Source organism: Chelonia mydas, chromosome 12 (genome assembly GCF_015237465.2).
Source record: "Chelonia mydas isolate rCheMyd1 chromosome 12, rCheMyd1.pri.v2, whole genome shotgun sequence".
Classification (NCBI taxonomy): Eukaryota; Metazoa; Chordata; order Testudines; family Cheloniidae; genus Chelonia; species Chelonia mydas.
The window spans coordinates 29,673,382-29,689,764 of NC_051252.2; the positions used below are offsets into that span (position 1 = coordinate 29,673,382).

Genomic DNA, 16,383 nt, shown 5'->3' on the forward strand with positions numbered 1-16,383 from the left:
AAGAGACTATTGATCTTAGCAGGTTTAGAGGAGAAGCCGTGTTAGTCTGTATCCGCAAAAAGAACAGGAGAACTTGCAGTCTAAGGTGCCACAAGTACTCCTATTGATCTTGTGTGTCTCCATTGTTGCATACCCAAGTGGAGACGCCTGGTTTTCAGAGGGTGAATGCTAAGCACTTTTGGAGAATTAGGTGTTCTTAAAATGGCTCCAGTTGTGTACTTCGTAACTGAGATGCTCAAAATCACTAGTTGCTTTTGCAAATCTTAACATTAGATAATAAACTCTTCCGACTCCTCTCTAAACTGCCTTTCACACTGTGGGTACTATGTAAACAATAACCCTATAGTAGACCGCTTAAAAGAAATGCAGCCTTGAGTCCTGTTGCAGTGTGAAATTTACCCTCCTTTTGTCTTAGAATCTCAGCAGAAGGAGTAGATATCGTTCTGGATTGTCTGTGTGGAGAAAATACTGGAAAAGGCCTCAGTCTTCTCAAACCACTTGGGACTTACATTTTATATGGTGAGTAAAAACAAAACAATTAGAAGTTTATTTCAAAAATACCAATTTGCCAACCTCTTCTAGCAGCATGGGGACACCCTTTAAAAAATCCAAGCTACTACATTCTCCCTGGGGAGTATGAAGAAATTATCTGCCATGTTACAGTTGGTCCGTTCAATCATTTCTATTCAAGAGTCTCTGAGGATCTGATTCATAGGCTAAAAAATTAGGAGAAGCTAGTTGCTACAAAGCAAGCTGTTTTTTCAAAATATTCAAAGGCGGAAATGGCTCTGTGGTTCAGATAGTTGCACATCACTTGGCCACATAGATGGGATATGTTTGGGGAGCGACTTTGGATCTCTTATTCCTCAGGCCACAGGAAGCTAGCAGTTTGGCAGAAGTAACCATAGTATGAAGCATGGAACTATAGAAAGAGAGTCAATCAGGAATGGCTTCATTTGGTCTGACACCAAGCAGTGCAAGCTGAATCCAGACTTCTAAATCTCACATTTTAGAGCCTCAGCATGTATCACTGGCCACTCAGTGGGTTTAGTAATAGAAATTGCTTCCCTATAACTCTGCCTACGTGCCACATAACTTACTGCTAATGAAACAGCAACATCCCCAGCCTCTGTGAGAGGAGAGTTAGAGACTACATAGCTCTGAAGACTGAGAGAGGGGAAGTCTATATGGTTATAGCTACCACCTAGCTGCTAAACTATAGTGGTAGAGAGGAAACTGTAATGGGGAGGAAGAGATTTGCTCTCAAAATACCTAATATTATCTAGTCTGCTTGTCTATGAACATCTGTTTGAGAGGCTGAATTGGTGGTTTTTCTGATCTCAGAAATAATGAAAGCTTATCTGTCATTTGGTATGAAGAAATCTTTCTTTTGTTTCTGAAATGTGTAGGATGCTATCAACTTGACTTCTTTGATTGCTGTAGCAATGATAAAAGGAAGGGCATCATTATAGCTTATGCAATTTGGAAAAAAAAACTAAGAATTTTTCCAAAGCACAAATAGAAATGTTTTTATTTTTTTAATGCAGACAATTAAGTGGCCTCATTCGTTGGCATGTTATAAGGGGTGTTTACATGTACGTGATCTCTTTTTTTCAGGTTCATCTAATATGGTTACTGGGGAAACAAAAAGCTTCTTTAGCTTTGCAAAATCAGTAAGTATAGTGCTCCTGTGGTTCTGTTATACCGCACTTATTAGCATTTATCTCCTAAACCCATTATTTTTAGCAGCTTAGTTCATCTTTACCAACACCAACCTAATTTGTCTCCATTCCATCATTTACTAACTCCAGTATATAACATCACACTAGTGCAAATGAAGAGTGGTAAATGTAGCTTGGACTGATATGTTTTTCTTTTGGTATGACAGCTAGACAGGAGTCTGCTCTGTATGCAATAAATATTTGAATTGCCAATAATCTGTATAAAGTCATTTTATATCTTAGACAAAACTAAACCATCAGTTTATTTTCTGGTAATAGCATGTTATATCCACTATACAACTGTACTCCCAGGGGGTTCTTTCCTTCTCTAATGTGGATGTACAGTGATGTGAATTCAAGGATATACTTGGGTCACAGGGCTCAGCTTATGTTCTGTCATCTCCAGGTGTACAGAAGAGTCTTAGGAATTAATTGAGCCATACAGGGTATGTCTACACTGGAATGTGACTACAGCTCATGTAAACATACCCAAGCTAGCTTTAATCTAGCTTACTCAGACACCAGAGCAGTGAAGCCGCAGCAGTGCATGAGTAACTACCTGGTTTCTGGATGGACTTGTTCAGTCCACGCTGAAGCGTGTGGTACCATGGCTTCACTGTTTTGGTACCCCAACTAACTAGATTAATGCTAGCTTGGGTGTGTCTACACAAGCTACAATCACAACCCATGATTGAAGGATAGACACCCATTGAAATGTTCTTATGGTGCTGTCTTATCCTTTTCACTGATGTGAACAAACTAAAAGCTGAAGTATTAATCAACTATTCCCTGGCCTATTACAAGTAATGAACAAAACTGTTCAGACAATTCACAAACATAAAAAAAGGCCAAATCTGTCATTAAATTGTTTGCAAGGAAAAGTTCAACCAGCTCAGAAAGTGATTCCTTCAGATATGAGAAACAAGGACACAAGCTGCTAATCAGAGACCCACCACACACAATTTGTCTGCTAAAAATTCATCAACACCTCATACCAGCAACTCTTTTTCCCAGAAGAAATTAACTTCAGATATCTCTATGGAGCTAAAATGAGGATATATCAAAATCCCCAATAAGAGACACTCAGAGACTTTACCTCTCTATCTCACATAGTGGCAAGGGCTAAAATGTGCAAAGATCCTTGTAATTAGATACAAACATAGACCTGAAATAGTCTGAAGAAATTCCAGTCACCGTTAAAATCTGTATTATCTTCAAAGAAAATATCTACATACGAACATACAGAAAAAGATATTGTGGGTGCTGAAACAACCTGGTCTGGCTAGTTTGACATAATGGGGACAATTGGGAAATGCAAGACCAACAAGTTCATTAAGTTATTCTGTTGTCTCTGTTGCTGCCTTGGTTTGTTTTTGAGCCTAAGACTAGGCAAGCTTCACGCTGCACATGTGAATAAGTCAAGGAGACAGGTCACCACATGTTTTTCAATTGGTAGAGTAGACAGCCCTGGTAGAAATTGAAATTGGCTCCCACTGGTCCCATCTAGAGGAGCTACTGTAGGTTTTGGAAGAAAGCAACAGTTACATTGGTTCCTCGAGCTACTGGTTCTCCATCTGAAACCAAGAGAGGCCCGGAGAATGAGACTTGTTCTAGGATACTAATGCAATCCACTAGGGAGGGCTATACTGTTCCATAAACAGATACCAAGGTTTTAGTCTAAGTGTGTTGCACATTGCAATTGTCTTGAAACCAGGTTCCCTGGAGCTAGTGTGATAACTAACTGTATGGAAGTTATAGGCTAAAACAAAAGCCTTGATCAACATGTCCAGGCCGATGTTACAAAGTCTTAAACCAGAATGAGTCAATAATAGCTGCTTTGTAATGGTACTGGAGGGAATAATGCCACCGCTGGAAACTGAAAAGGCAATCAAAGGGAATATTTAATCAAAATATTAAGTAGTGCATTGAATTGTTCATAAAAATGTAAACTGCTTTTTTACACTAATCTAATTAACCCTGTGAAAATTAAGTTACCAAAAACCATAAGAATTTTTTTAATTAAAATTTTGCCCACTAGAATAAAACTCGCTAAGATGTGAGATCTCACTTACAAGATTGCCCTGGGGCTACAGTAGACAAAATAATGTCATTCGAGATAATACACAACTCCCAAATGTTTCAATGTACAAGACTTCAGCAGGAGCTAGACAGAGAGGCAAGAGCAGCGGTAAGGTTTACATAGTATGTTTGGTGGGATGAGTTATAGGGAGGGAGTAGGGCTAAGGAGTTTTACAGAGGGGTTACATGGCTTCCCTAAAGAAACAAAGGAAGACTGTGGCAGAGCCACAAATAGAATTCAAGACTCCTAAGTCCTGCCCCTTAGTCACAGGATTATCCATTCTCCCAGCTGTCTGTGTTTGCACCAAAACCCTGCATTTGACCTTCACAGGCTACATGTCTGTCTACCCCATTTCTTTGTGCAAACCTTGTGGCTAAGACAGCTCTGGAAATCTTTGGAATTTGGGCACGAAAACCAAACAAGTGTATTTTATGCCCATTACTCTACATTGGACAGTTCAGTTTTCTGTGCAGCTATTTCCTCATACTGTGTCTGTCTGCTGCTATTGTTCACACTTTTATTTCATGAATCCTCTCTCCTTCACCCTAGCCCTTGAGCTGTCAGCCAAACAGTGCCTCTGTATTTTTGCTTTGTTTTTTCTTAAAATCCTTGAAGTTAGTGGGCTTTTGATCAAGTGCTGTGTCCTGTTTGCAGAGAACCTTTATTCTATGTTTGTTTGTTCTCCCATGCGAGATGTAAACTGTTTGCATACATTGTAGCATTGTGAACCCTTTTGTCTATATGTTAGTTTGTTCTTGTAACCTTCATGTCATTTGTTCCTTTCCAGTGGTGGCAGGTTGAGAAAGTGAACCCTATCAAGCTGTATGAAGAGAATAAAGTCATTGCTGGATTTTCTCTGCTAAATCTACTTTTCAAACAGGGCCGAAGTGGCCTAATTAAGGGTATAATGGACAAACTCATAACCCTGTACAATGAGAAGAAGATCAAGCCTCTGGTTGATTCATTATGGGCCCTGGAAGAGGTAGGAAAATAATTATTTTGAAATATGAAATCAGACTGAGTAAACTATTTACAGTAATTTAACTTATCCAACACATTTTGCTTTTACTTCTGTGCGTGAATTGTTTGCCAAAACCCTGACAGTCTCACATTTCTTTGTTATCAAGAGTTATGCACACATTTCTACAATGAATAATTTTTGGTTTGCAGAGGATCTGTTCCTGGTTTGTGCAAATACTCCTAATGTATGAAGTGATGAATAGTCACATGGTATTCTTTCTATTACCTGATTGGATGAATTGTCTAACTAGCCAATGCAGCATGAATTGCAGATGTTAGCTGAACACAACTCAGAATCTGCCTTCAGTGAATAGCCTAATACTTTACAACGAGACTCATTTCATGCCTATATATGTGCTAGATGAGTCGAACAATTCAAATGTTTGCAGAAAGTGAATACACAAGTGTTGCTGATCTGGGCAGATCAGAATTATCTTCTGATTTGAATGAATATTCCGGGACACATTTTTCTACTGCTTGTTCAACTCTGTTTAAAGGATTGCAATCAATCTAGCCTGCTGATAATAGGATAGTTACACACCCCTACTTAACCAAGCCACTGTTTTCTGAAAACTCTGCTGTCCCTAAAATGTTGTTAGAAAAATAACTCTGGTCTTCTTAGCAGTCTGAACAGACATTTTTTATTATTCATTTGTATTACAATACCACCTCAATATTTAATTTTGCCCTGAATTTGTTTGTGAAATGTACCAAGTTTGACACACAGCTAAAATGATTGCTTCCCCCAGCTCTGTTGAATGTGAATTCTAGTTGTATAGTTGCTATTGAAAAGGTACTGGCAACATAGGTTGGCTGTGATTGTGCTGGTATTACCGGCATCCACAGTGAAAGTAGTAACCACCAAGCTCCATCAATGTGTGATATCAGCCAAAATTCTGGATGCCTCATAATCAGAGTTCAGACAGGGCACAGCACAGAGACTGCTCTAGCAGCACTAAAAGACTCCCTCCTCAGACTATGGTCACCGGTAAGATCCTCATGTTCACACTGCTGGATCTCTCTGCAGCCTTTGACTCAGTGGGCCACAAGGTAGTGCTAACACACCAATGTGACTTAGCAGGAGTACTTGGCCCAGCACTACAATGGCTCCAATTGTTCCTCTCCAGCAGAACTCAGAGAGTGGTGATGGGTAAATGCTTCTCCTCCTGGAGGGCCTCACCTACAAAGATCCATACTATCCCAGCTTCTCTTCAATGTCTATTTCAGACCACTAGCAGAGAGAGTGAGATGCCAGGGTGTTGGAAATAATTTTCATAATAAGTTCATTCGGGTTTACCACAACTAAGTTTCCACACGAGTATTCCTTTATTAGTTCAAAGGCCACTTGATGTTTGTTACATCCAAAACACAAATATAAGCATATGCACACACCTCTGTTCTGTACCCTTGCAACAACAGTTACAAGCATTGGCCAAAATACTTACAACCGGATCAGACTCAGGAGACACCTTCCCACCATGACATGACTCCTGATGGGCAAAGGAAAGCTCTCACAAAGAACCCCCAGAAAAACCTTGTTTGTAATCCTGTATAAAAACCAAGTTAAGTCATAGCTGGTTATGGGACTTTTGCTAGGGCCAGATGAAAGCTTAGGGCTGAACCGTATCCTCTGTTCCAGTGCAGACAAGATTAATGACTGGGGCTCTTTCTTCAAGGTTTTCTTATCTCATTTTGCCATATTTCTCCCTAACTACTGGGCCAAGCATTTCTTTATAATAAACTAAACAAACCAGTAATTTACTGCATCTGATACCCAATTTTTAAAAAATTTGATAACCTCAACCCAATCTTAAATAACTCTGATATTTCAATGGTCACTACAAGTTTAACACAAACAACCTTGTCATGATTTTATTCTTTTTGATTACATTCCTTGGGCCTGTTACTCATACTACCATCCAAACTCAATTTAAAACCATAGTTCACTCATGCCTAATGTGGGCCTATACTCCTACACATGGGCTTAGCTGCTGCCAGTATGCTGATAACACTCAGCTACATATCTCATTCTCAACTCATGCAACCACTGCCATTACGAAACCATCAGAATGCCTACAGGAAATTGGTTCTTGGATGAAGAGCGGCTGGCTCAAGCTGAACCCAGGTCAGACCAAAGTGATACTGTTTGAAAGGGGAAACAATTCAAAGAACTGGCCAGGACATGGTGTCCACCTTCCAGTGACAGTGCACAGCCCCCATTCATCAAAGTCTCCCTTCATTATGTTGGGATGACCAGATAGCATCAGTTCCTTAAAGTCTTTTTCCACCTGCTGCTCACTAGGAAACTTTGTCCTTTCCTCCTGGATGGAGACCTGGCCACAGTGTTCCATGCATTTGTCATGTCTTGGCTGGGTTACTGTAATTCATTGTATCTGAAGCTGAACGCGAAGATGACGCACAGGCTCCAGGTGGTAAAGAATGCAGTGCCTGCTTTCTGCCTGGCTCAGGCTGCCATGAGCACATCAGGCTTCAAGTTTCTCCACCAGCTTCCAGTCCACTTCTTATGCCAGTGTACGACCTGATTTTCAAAGCAATTAATGGATCAAGCCCCAGTTATATCAAAACCCAATTTCAGTCTATGAACTCCCATGACAGCAGCACTTCTTTGTGACAGTGCAGCTCACAAGGCCCAGGACGAAGCATGTGAGATCTGGGGACAAAGCATTTTCTGCCAAGGGGATCCAGCTATGGAACAATCTTTCTGAGGAGCTCAGACAAATCTAGAGTCTTTGGGAAACAAGGCAAAGCCTCCATCTTCGAGAGAACCTCTCTGCCATAAGCCATGTATTTCAAACATCTCTTTTATTCCTAAACCTCTCCCAACCCCTCCCCAAGGAGAGACCTATCTCAATCACAGTTCTGACCCTATAAAGGGAGAAGTGCCAGAGACTACTTTGCTATTGATTTTCTAGTTAAGGTGATCAGATACAACATTGATGAGCAGCAGTATAAAACGCTGATAGATATATGCAGAATCTGATTTGTTTTTTATTAAATGGCATTGCACAATATTTTAAAATCTCTTAAGTGACATGAGGATGTAAGTGATGGAACTGAGCATGCTACTGTTTCATTGTAGATTTATTTGTGATATATAGGCTTTAAAATAAGGAGGCACGTAACACTGACAATTAGGAGCCTAAGCAATTTTGGACCAAGAGAAAACAGTGTAAAAAAAGGTTATACGTGGCAGGATAATCTTCTAGTCAACATGATGGGAATTTACTGGGAGACTTTAAGCAATATTCTTTCATTTGTTTGGTAACATTTCATATAACATTTGGCAGTATGTAAACTATGTCTCTGACATTAGTTTGTGGAATATGTAAATCCATCTGTTCAAGACTGCAGCCTTGCAAAATCTAGCTCATTTATCAATCCTGCTCAGTTTGCATGATCTAGGAGGCAATTTACAAAATGTGTTACTGGCTGGCATCTGCAGGAATATAATGATCCTGAGATGTTTGGGTTTCTAATTGATTATATAGAATTACTCTTCATTCTAAACATTAGGAAATATACCCAGGTCAGTTTTCCAGAGCAAAATCAATATGATGGACCTGGAGATGGGCCAGAGCTAGTGCCCTAGATTCATCAATCTTGGACTATGGGAAAGGTTTGGGTTTTTTTTGTTTTGCTTTGTTTTTTGGTCTCTGAACTTCATGAATCTGGCCCTTCCTGGAATGCATCATGAACTTATTTTGATTGCTTCTCATTTCTCATCAGTACTGGTAACCTTGATGCAGAACTCACAGGCTGAATTCAGAAGCTCAATTCAACTCAGTCATGATTTTAAAATGTATATTTATGCACTAGTCACCAATGTTCCCTCTAATTTTTGACAGGTGGTGTGCACCAAAAATTTCTTCTGTGCAAATTGTTGTGCTTCTGTGCAAATTTTTGTGTGCGCGGTGTTTCGCCATGTGCGCGGGGTTTCAGATCTGTGTGAACACACACACACGCGCAGCTTAGAGGGCACAGTACTAGTCACCATTTGTATGGACACGTGTTCATTTTACTGTAGGTTCTTCATATGGCGTGGAAAAAATACCTATCCTTGTCCCCTCCTGCCTTGTGGCAAGCCTCTAACAGCAATGGGGGCTAAGGAGAAGGTTGACTTGCAGGCAGAGTTACTGGTTAAGCAATACCTGTAGCTCCACTATGGAAATACTTCCTTTATCTGGCAGCTCTCCTGCTGTTCTCCAGAGAGAAGCCCTAGATCTAATGAAAGTTAACACCTGAGGACTCCTGTGAGTGAAACGAGCCTCAGGGGTGCATACACATGCAGGATGGGAGAAATAAACTTAAGGTGGTGGGCTTTCTATTGATCTGAGCAGCCTGCTATCGGAATAGGGAGCAAGTCAAACAAATGCAGTGGAGTTAGGGATGGTGGTGATAAGGATGAAGCCTAGAGAGAGAAAGAGGATGCATGTGGGCTGGGCATCAGGACAGCACACTGCCCCGACTTGCCTCCCCAGAGGTGGAATTGAGGAGACCTTGAGGCAGGCTGGGCAGGGGACTGGTAGTTCATGGTAGATATTGACATAGTGCTTGGCTTTTCCTAGCATACATGGAGACGATTGTGACCAATAAGGAGAATTACTCCTCCTGCTGTTTAATTGTAACATTAGACATGTGGCCTGTGTCTGTGGTGAGACTGTGTATGTGTGAGTGAAACCCTTAGTTAGTGGTCACTGGCTTGATAAGTAGAGGGGGGGGAAGGTAGGACTCTTTGGTCCAAAAATTTAAAAGTGAATGATCTGAATAGTTTTCTCTGGAAAAACTTAGTAATCTCGCAAGTCTCATGGAAAATTCACTTGTTCACTGACCAGTAACTGTCTCCAAGTTTAAGACTAGTCGCCATTGTTAGTCTGTGTCAGCAAAAACAACAAGGAGTCCTTGTGACACCTTGGAGACTAACAAATTTATTTGGGCATCAGTTTTCATAGGCTAAAACCCACTTCATCTTTGTTAGTCTCTAAGGTGCCACAAGGGCTCCTCCTCTCCAAGTTGGAAACTAAATTCAGTTGGTGACATCTGAAGTGTAAAGGGGTTTTAATCTTGTTCCAAGCACTCAATGCAGCCTCAGCTACCATGGCCCTGTGCATTCCTTCTTAACAGAGGCCAAACTTTTCAAACCTAGGTCCCTCAAGTCAGCTATTTAAATCTATATTCAGGCACATAAGTGGCCTGATTTTTCAGATATGCTGAACACTCCCATCTCCCACTGCAGTACCACTTTTAATCATTTTGCCTACTCGATATCTGCCTTTGTCTTTATATCTTCCTTCATTCAGCAGATATGAATCTACAAATGAATAGATTGTGTGTGCACCTCCGTCCTCTCTCCAAATTCAACCTAGCCATATAGGAAGTGAAGTGCATTACAGCAGGTATTTTCCATACAACTCCATTGTATGGTTGAATTCATACAGTGATTTCTAGTTGATTGCTAAACGACTTGCAGGATATTAGACTGACATACTTGCCTTGACTCTGCTCCCATTGACATCAATGAGGGGTTTTCCACTGTCTTCAGTGAGAGCAGGATTGGGACCACTGTGATCATTGTCTAGCTAGGGTGGAATCCTTTCCATTTGTTTTAAGCCCTCAGTTTTAGGGCCTGATCCAAATGCGACTGAAGTCAGTGGAAAGACAGAATGCCAGGGAAAGACCCTTTTGATGTGGGTCTAAACATGCATTCTTAATACAGGCTGCTTAAATGAATAAAACAAACTGTTGAAAAGTGGGCTGAATTCTGATCTCAGTTATACTGTTGTAAATCTGTAAATCTCCACTCTCTTCAGTGGAGTTACACTAGATTATACAGATGTGAGTGCAATCAGTTTCTAGGTCACTGACTGTAGGAGTATATTTTTACTGCTGTAATATCTGTTGATGCTGACTCATGAAGATTAATTCTTTATTGCAAATCCCCATCCATAAATCCGAGTTAAAAGCCTGTTCTCAAGTGGTTCGGATTAGCAACATTTTATGATTTATACCCAGAGGTTTAGCCAAAAGAGACTCTAACAAAACCCATGGTTTGTAAAATGGAAGTTTAGTTGGAATTATTAACCACTAACTAAGCAGAGCCGAATGATGAATTAGTTCCTCCAAGCATTTTGCAGTTATTTGCCTATGCCGTGGAGTATTTAAGAGAGCAGGTAATGTGCTGCTGCTGCATGCTTAAAATATTGTAGTAGCAAAGGGTTGATTGTGTGGCAAGACGGCACTCCAGTGTAAACTGTAAATTTTCAGATCAGAATCCCAATTAATTAGTTACTTGCTGAGCTACATGTTTGTCTTTGTTGGAAACTAATGATCAAGCCTCTGATTTGGTTTCATTAAGTTGCTTTTCCCCATTTTGATTAGTCTGCAATAAGCATTTAGTAAGTGAGTTCGCATTTGCCTGACCTTTTATGAAGTATGGCTGTACACCATAGATGACTCCAGATTATCGTCCAAGGTAAATTCTAAAACATGTTCTCTTAAGATCCAGCACATTAGTAAATCATGTATGTGCTTAACTCTCTAGTGAAAGCTAATTTTGCAGTTTACCATAGTTACAAAAGTAGCATCTGTAAAAGGCATGAAATTATAAGTGAAATTATTGTTTAAAAGAATGGACTGGGGCACAATGTTTGGAAATTATGTTTTGTTCAGAACATTAGACACCTATTCCAGGCTCTAGATGCCCTGCAGCAATTAAAAATACCAACCATAGCAATAACAACAAAATAATTTCAAACCCCTCCCACACTCAGGAAGGGAAATATTGCAAAACGAAATCTCCCCACCTCCCAGGACCCCACAAAAGCTCTGGACCACTTCCAAGCACTCCAAATGCTTGCTCAAAAAAACTTGCTTTGTAGTATGCCCAGAAAGTCACCAAACTTGGGCTATTTTGGACCATGTGGTGTGAGGGACTTACATGGAGAATGCCTTCTAGCAGGTCCCTTTCTTATCTACCAAGGGAATTCCAGCTCAGGTGGCACAGGCTCCTGTTGAGACATTCCTTTTAATGAAAGGGCCTGCACTGGCTTCAGCATCCAAATGGATTTACAGTACTGTACCATGTAGAATGCATCTAGAGCAGCGGTTTACAACCTTTTTTCATTTGTGGACCCCTAAAAAAATTTGAATGGAGGTGTGGACCCCTTTGTAAATCTTAGATATAGTCTGTGGACCCCAGGGTGAAAACCACTGTTCTTTGGCAATGACAATCTTTCGCAGACCTCTTAGGTATAGTCTGTGAACCCCCGCGAGTCTGTGGACCATTGATCTAGAAGATTACCAAAGACATGGACCACAGTAGCAAATCTGCATCTGTGGGGAAAGCTGGCAACCTCCTGACCAGATTCCAAAAAGGAAAGAAAGCATTTTAGGTTATAGTTGCTGAAGGCAGCTGGAAACTAACCAGCAGTGCCCACAAATCACCAGTGTAGTTTCTGACCTTTGCTGACAAAAGATGGATGAACACCCTTAATCGGGAGCAGAGTGGGATATAATCTTAGCCAAATCCTCAGGCTGCTTCCTCTAAGACACCTGAAACATTTTAGTTTTACCTGAACTGAATTTCGTCTAACTCACTGTTCTCCACGCCCCGATCTTGCCTAGACACTCAACTGCACATTTCATCCAGGACAAGGTGGTGATATACAGCTGAGTGTCATAAGTGCACTGAAAACACTTCAGACCATATCTCATCACTACCTCTCTTAAGGTCTTCATATGCACATTGAACAAAAGGGTGACAGTATAGAACTCTGTGGGGAACTCCACAAGAAGAAAACCTTGGGCTGAAGAGCATTTGCCACTTGGCTCCCCATCTCTGGTTCTATCCATAAGGAGAGACCTCTGGCTTCTAAGTACCAGATAGGTAGAGCCCTACTGATCTTTGCCATCTTTGGGAATTGCCAAACATATTCCCTACTTGCACTGTTGTAGAAAAAGACCTGCCTTTTAATATAGGCCGTACAGAGGAGCCAGGTCTCAAACACTTCATACCTGTAAGTCCTTGTGAATCTCTTTAGACTGCAGGGCGTATTGCTCCTCCTTAATTAGTGGGTTTTGTTTCTGCTGTGATGTGATAATTAAGAGAATCCTACTGGAAAACAGAAGAGCAAGATCTCTGGTCAGGTGTAAGTCTTCTCAGGATAACCAAAATTCTGAAAATTTAAAGAAATTTTCACTTTTATCTTGCATAGCAGCAGAAACCCTTACTAATGTAGGGCACAAAAGCATTGTCTCTCAAGGAGGATTGCCACCTTTAGGGCTTTAATTAGGCTGAGCACAGGAAGAAAAGAAGGTGATAGAAGCACTAGAACATCATGAGAAAATTTAGTGCTGTACAGTAACTCTTGATACCTTGCTACCTATATTGATTTGAATTAACTGTATTTCACTCCAGGTAATACCTGTTGCTGCAAAATAACAGAATAATAATGCCTTTCATAACACGTTAGTTACCAAGTGATAATGCAGTAATTGTGTGTTTAGCTTTTATCCCCATGAGGTGGAAACGTTGGGGGCTGACATCAGAGGCTGGTGAGTATTATGAATAAGGGGGGGAGATGCTTACAATCATTTTGAGGTGAAAGGAACATATGGGGCCACCTAGTTGTCTCCATGAATCTATTGCAGCATTGAGTTCATTTTTCCTGAAACATCCTGACTCAAACTGTCTTTCAGAACCTAGCACTGAAACAAATGCTTTACGATATTTTAATAGAATTACAGAATCCATGCTAGTATCATCATTTATTTTAAAAGGAACAGTTTTGTATATTCCCATTTTTATGCACTTTCCTGTGTCTGCACCGGTTTTTGTTCTTTCCAGCTAACTAAAATGGCATACAGTCGCAACCTTCTGCCCTCCGCATCCAGGTTTTATGTCCCAGTGATGAAAGAGTTCTAGAACTACTGGTGGGATGGGGAGTGGAGAACATTGTATTGTATGGCTTCAAAGAACTCCTCTGGTGTAAATCTCATTGCTTTTCCACTGAAAACATCCTCTGGCATAAATGACCTTATCAGTGCAGGTAGTTAGATATCAAAACTGTTCTAAGGGAAAAGCTTCTGTATTGATGTTGTAGAATAATGAAAGAGGGAAACCTCCAAAAAGGAGGCTACAATTTCAACAAAACCTCTCTCTTGTCTGTCATCAGTCTTAGCTGTGAGATCAGGAGGAGCATTTGTACTTCAGTTCAGTAAGATTCACAGAAAACTTGTATATTTCAGCGTGGTTGGTGTGTCTTCCTGCTGTATGGAAGCAGCCCTCCCAGCTGAGGACACTATGAAACTTTCCTGCCAACATTTGAAATCAATGAGAGTTTTGCCATTGGCTTCAGTAGAAGCAGTTTGAGCCCTGTATTTGTCCTTGAAGATGTGCCAAGGGACTAAAGAAACATTTCAAGCACTGGAAATGAAAGTTCACCACAACTTGTCTCTCTTCAGATTGCTTACAGTATAGTAGACATTAAAATAGAGTCATTTACCTTGTCCTGATTTAAAATAATCACACTGCAGTATTACATTTAAAGAATAGGAAAATATTTCAATTCATTATAATATAAATGCTTCCTTTCCTAATGTCCATCCCTCTAGCACTAGAGTATGGACTCTGCTGTTCTGTCACCGGGAATATTGCCCTGGTGGCACTTTATGGGCAGTTGGTCATGCAGAGCGGTTTCCTAATCCAAAGTTATGAGACACTGGTGTACACTGTTCTGCCAGAGAGATGCCTTGCTGTTTTCTTGAAGTGTAACCTTCTGCTTGCTTTGATGACTGCATAAAATAAACATCAGCAGTTCAAAGACTATTTACATTGTTTATCCTGTAAATCACTGCTGATTATCTGTATACAGATACTGTTTAATGTAACAAGGTACATGTCATGCAGATATCAAAGCCAACAAAACTCCAAGAAGCTAGAGTCCATCAACTGAGTATGTTTTGGTAATGCAATGTTGAGAGCGGGGGAAGACTGAGAAACAAAAAAAGAACACAAGCATGGGAATAACCTGCCAAGAAACAATCTCCTAATCCTAGGTGCATCTAAAGAACAATTTCTCTTAGATTTTATGGAGGATAGATACAAAGCTTGCATTATACTTAAAGTTTACTTCAGTAGCATAATGAGCATAAATTCTAAATGGATGAAAACAGAACATGAGTAAGGTGATTTTATTTATTTATTTTAAAGGATCTGGCAAGAGAGTGTTTCTTAGAGATGTTTAGGCAATGTTAAAATTAATTACTTTAGCTGAAAAATTCAAATGTTAAACATTTAAAAGAATAGACAATAACTTTAAGGTAATGAGGCAATTTTCCCATAGCCCTTCCATCTAAAATACGCTGCACACCTCATTACAGAGCCCTTGCAGCTTTCATGCATACTATTTATTAATTTTCTACTACCCCACCTGCCCCACTTTCACTGTACAATCATTTTCTTTACATTCTTTGTCCCTTATTGTGGTTTACCAAGATCTGAATCTAAAAAGATGTTACCTCATTTATGCTTCATCTGCTCCCCCTATCTGATTCACTATAAATGAAGGTACAGTCCAGTAGAAGTTTTTGGTTTTTAGCTTCATTTGCTGTTGAACTGAGATGTAATAGGGTTGTGATATTAAAGAATGAGGCAGAACCAGACTAAAGGGTACGTCTTCACTACCTGCCGGATCAGCGGGCAGTGATCGATCGGGGATCGATTTATCGCGTCATCTAGATGCGATAAATCGATTCCCCAGATCGACGCCTGTACTCCACCTCGGCAGGAGGAGTAAGTGGAGTCAACGGGGGAGCCGCTGCGGTCAACTCGCTGCCATGAGGACGGCCAGGTAAGTCGAACTAAGATAATTCGAAGTTGCGTATCTTAGTTCAAACCCCTATTCAAACCCCTTCAGCTATTCACATAGCTGAAGTTGAAGTATCTTAGTTCGACTTACCTGGCCGTCCTCATGGCGACGAGTCGACTGTGATGGCTCCCCCGTTGACTCCGCTTACTCCTCCTGCCAAGGTGGAGTACAGGTGTCAATTCAGGGATCGATTTATCATGTCTAGACGAGACGCAATAAATCGATCCCCAATAGATCTATCACTACACGCCGATCTGGTGGGTAGTGAAGACGTACCCTAAGGCCTCAGATCCCTGGTGGTTATGATGCACTTGCACATTAGTCATTGTTACTGCAAGAGCAGGGTGGTGGATGAGCTCTTAGAGAGGGAGAGGAGTTCAAGTTTTGCATCTGTATATACAGATGGGGATATATGTTCTAGTGAACTCCTATTTTAAGTTGCAATCAAGTACTATATGAGGTATAATTTATAGAAATAGGATGTAATTAAACTCATGAATTATTCCAAATCAATACATGCCTTATTCCAGCAGCTGGAAAGAATTCTGAAATGTGACTTGTTTTCGCTCACATGCCAGCTGTGCACCTAAATGTATAAATAATACTTTAAGCATATATAAAGCATGTCACCTGGAGGGGTTTAAAGCACTTTTTGCCCCAGATGGGTGTGGAGAAG

At 40.5% G+C, this 16,383-nt stretch overlaps 1 protein-coding gene across 1 annotated transcript in view; it reads left to right on the plus strand.

The window, feature by feature from the left end:
• The window catches only part of VAT1L (vesicle amine transport 1 like), a 92,399-nt gene that overhangs the window by 40,862 nt on the left and 35,154 nt on the right, over window positions 1-16,383 (plus strand). Inside the window, exons 5-7 of the mRNA XM_007059252.4 lie at window positions 416-519; window positions 1,618-1,673; window positions 4,589-4,783. Coding sequence (XP_007059314.2) covers window positions 416-519; window positions 1,618-1,673; window positions 4,589-4,783 — 355 coding nt within the window. The remainder of the gene's footprint in view (window positions 1-415; window positions 520-1,617; window positions 1,674-4,588; window positions 4,784-16,383) is intronic.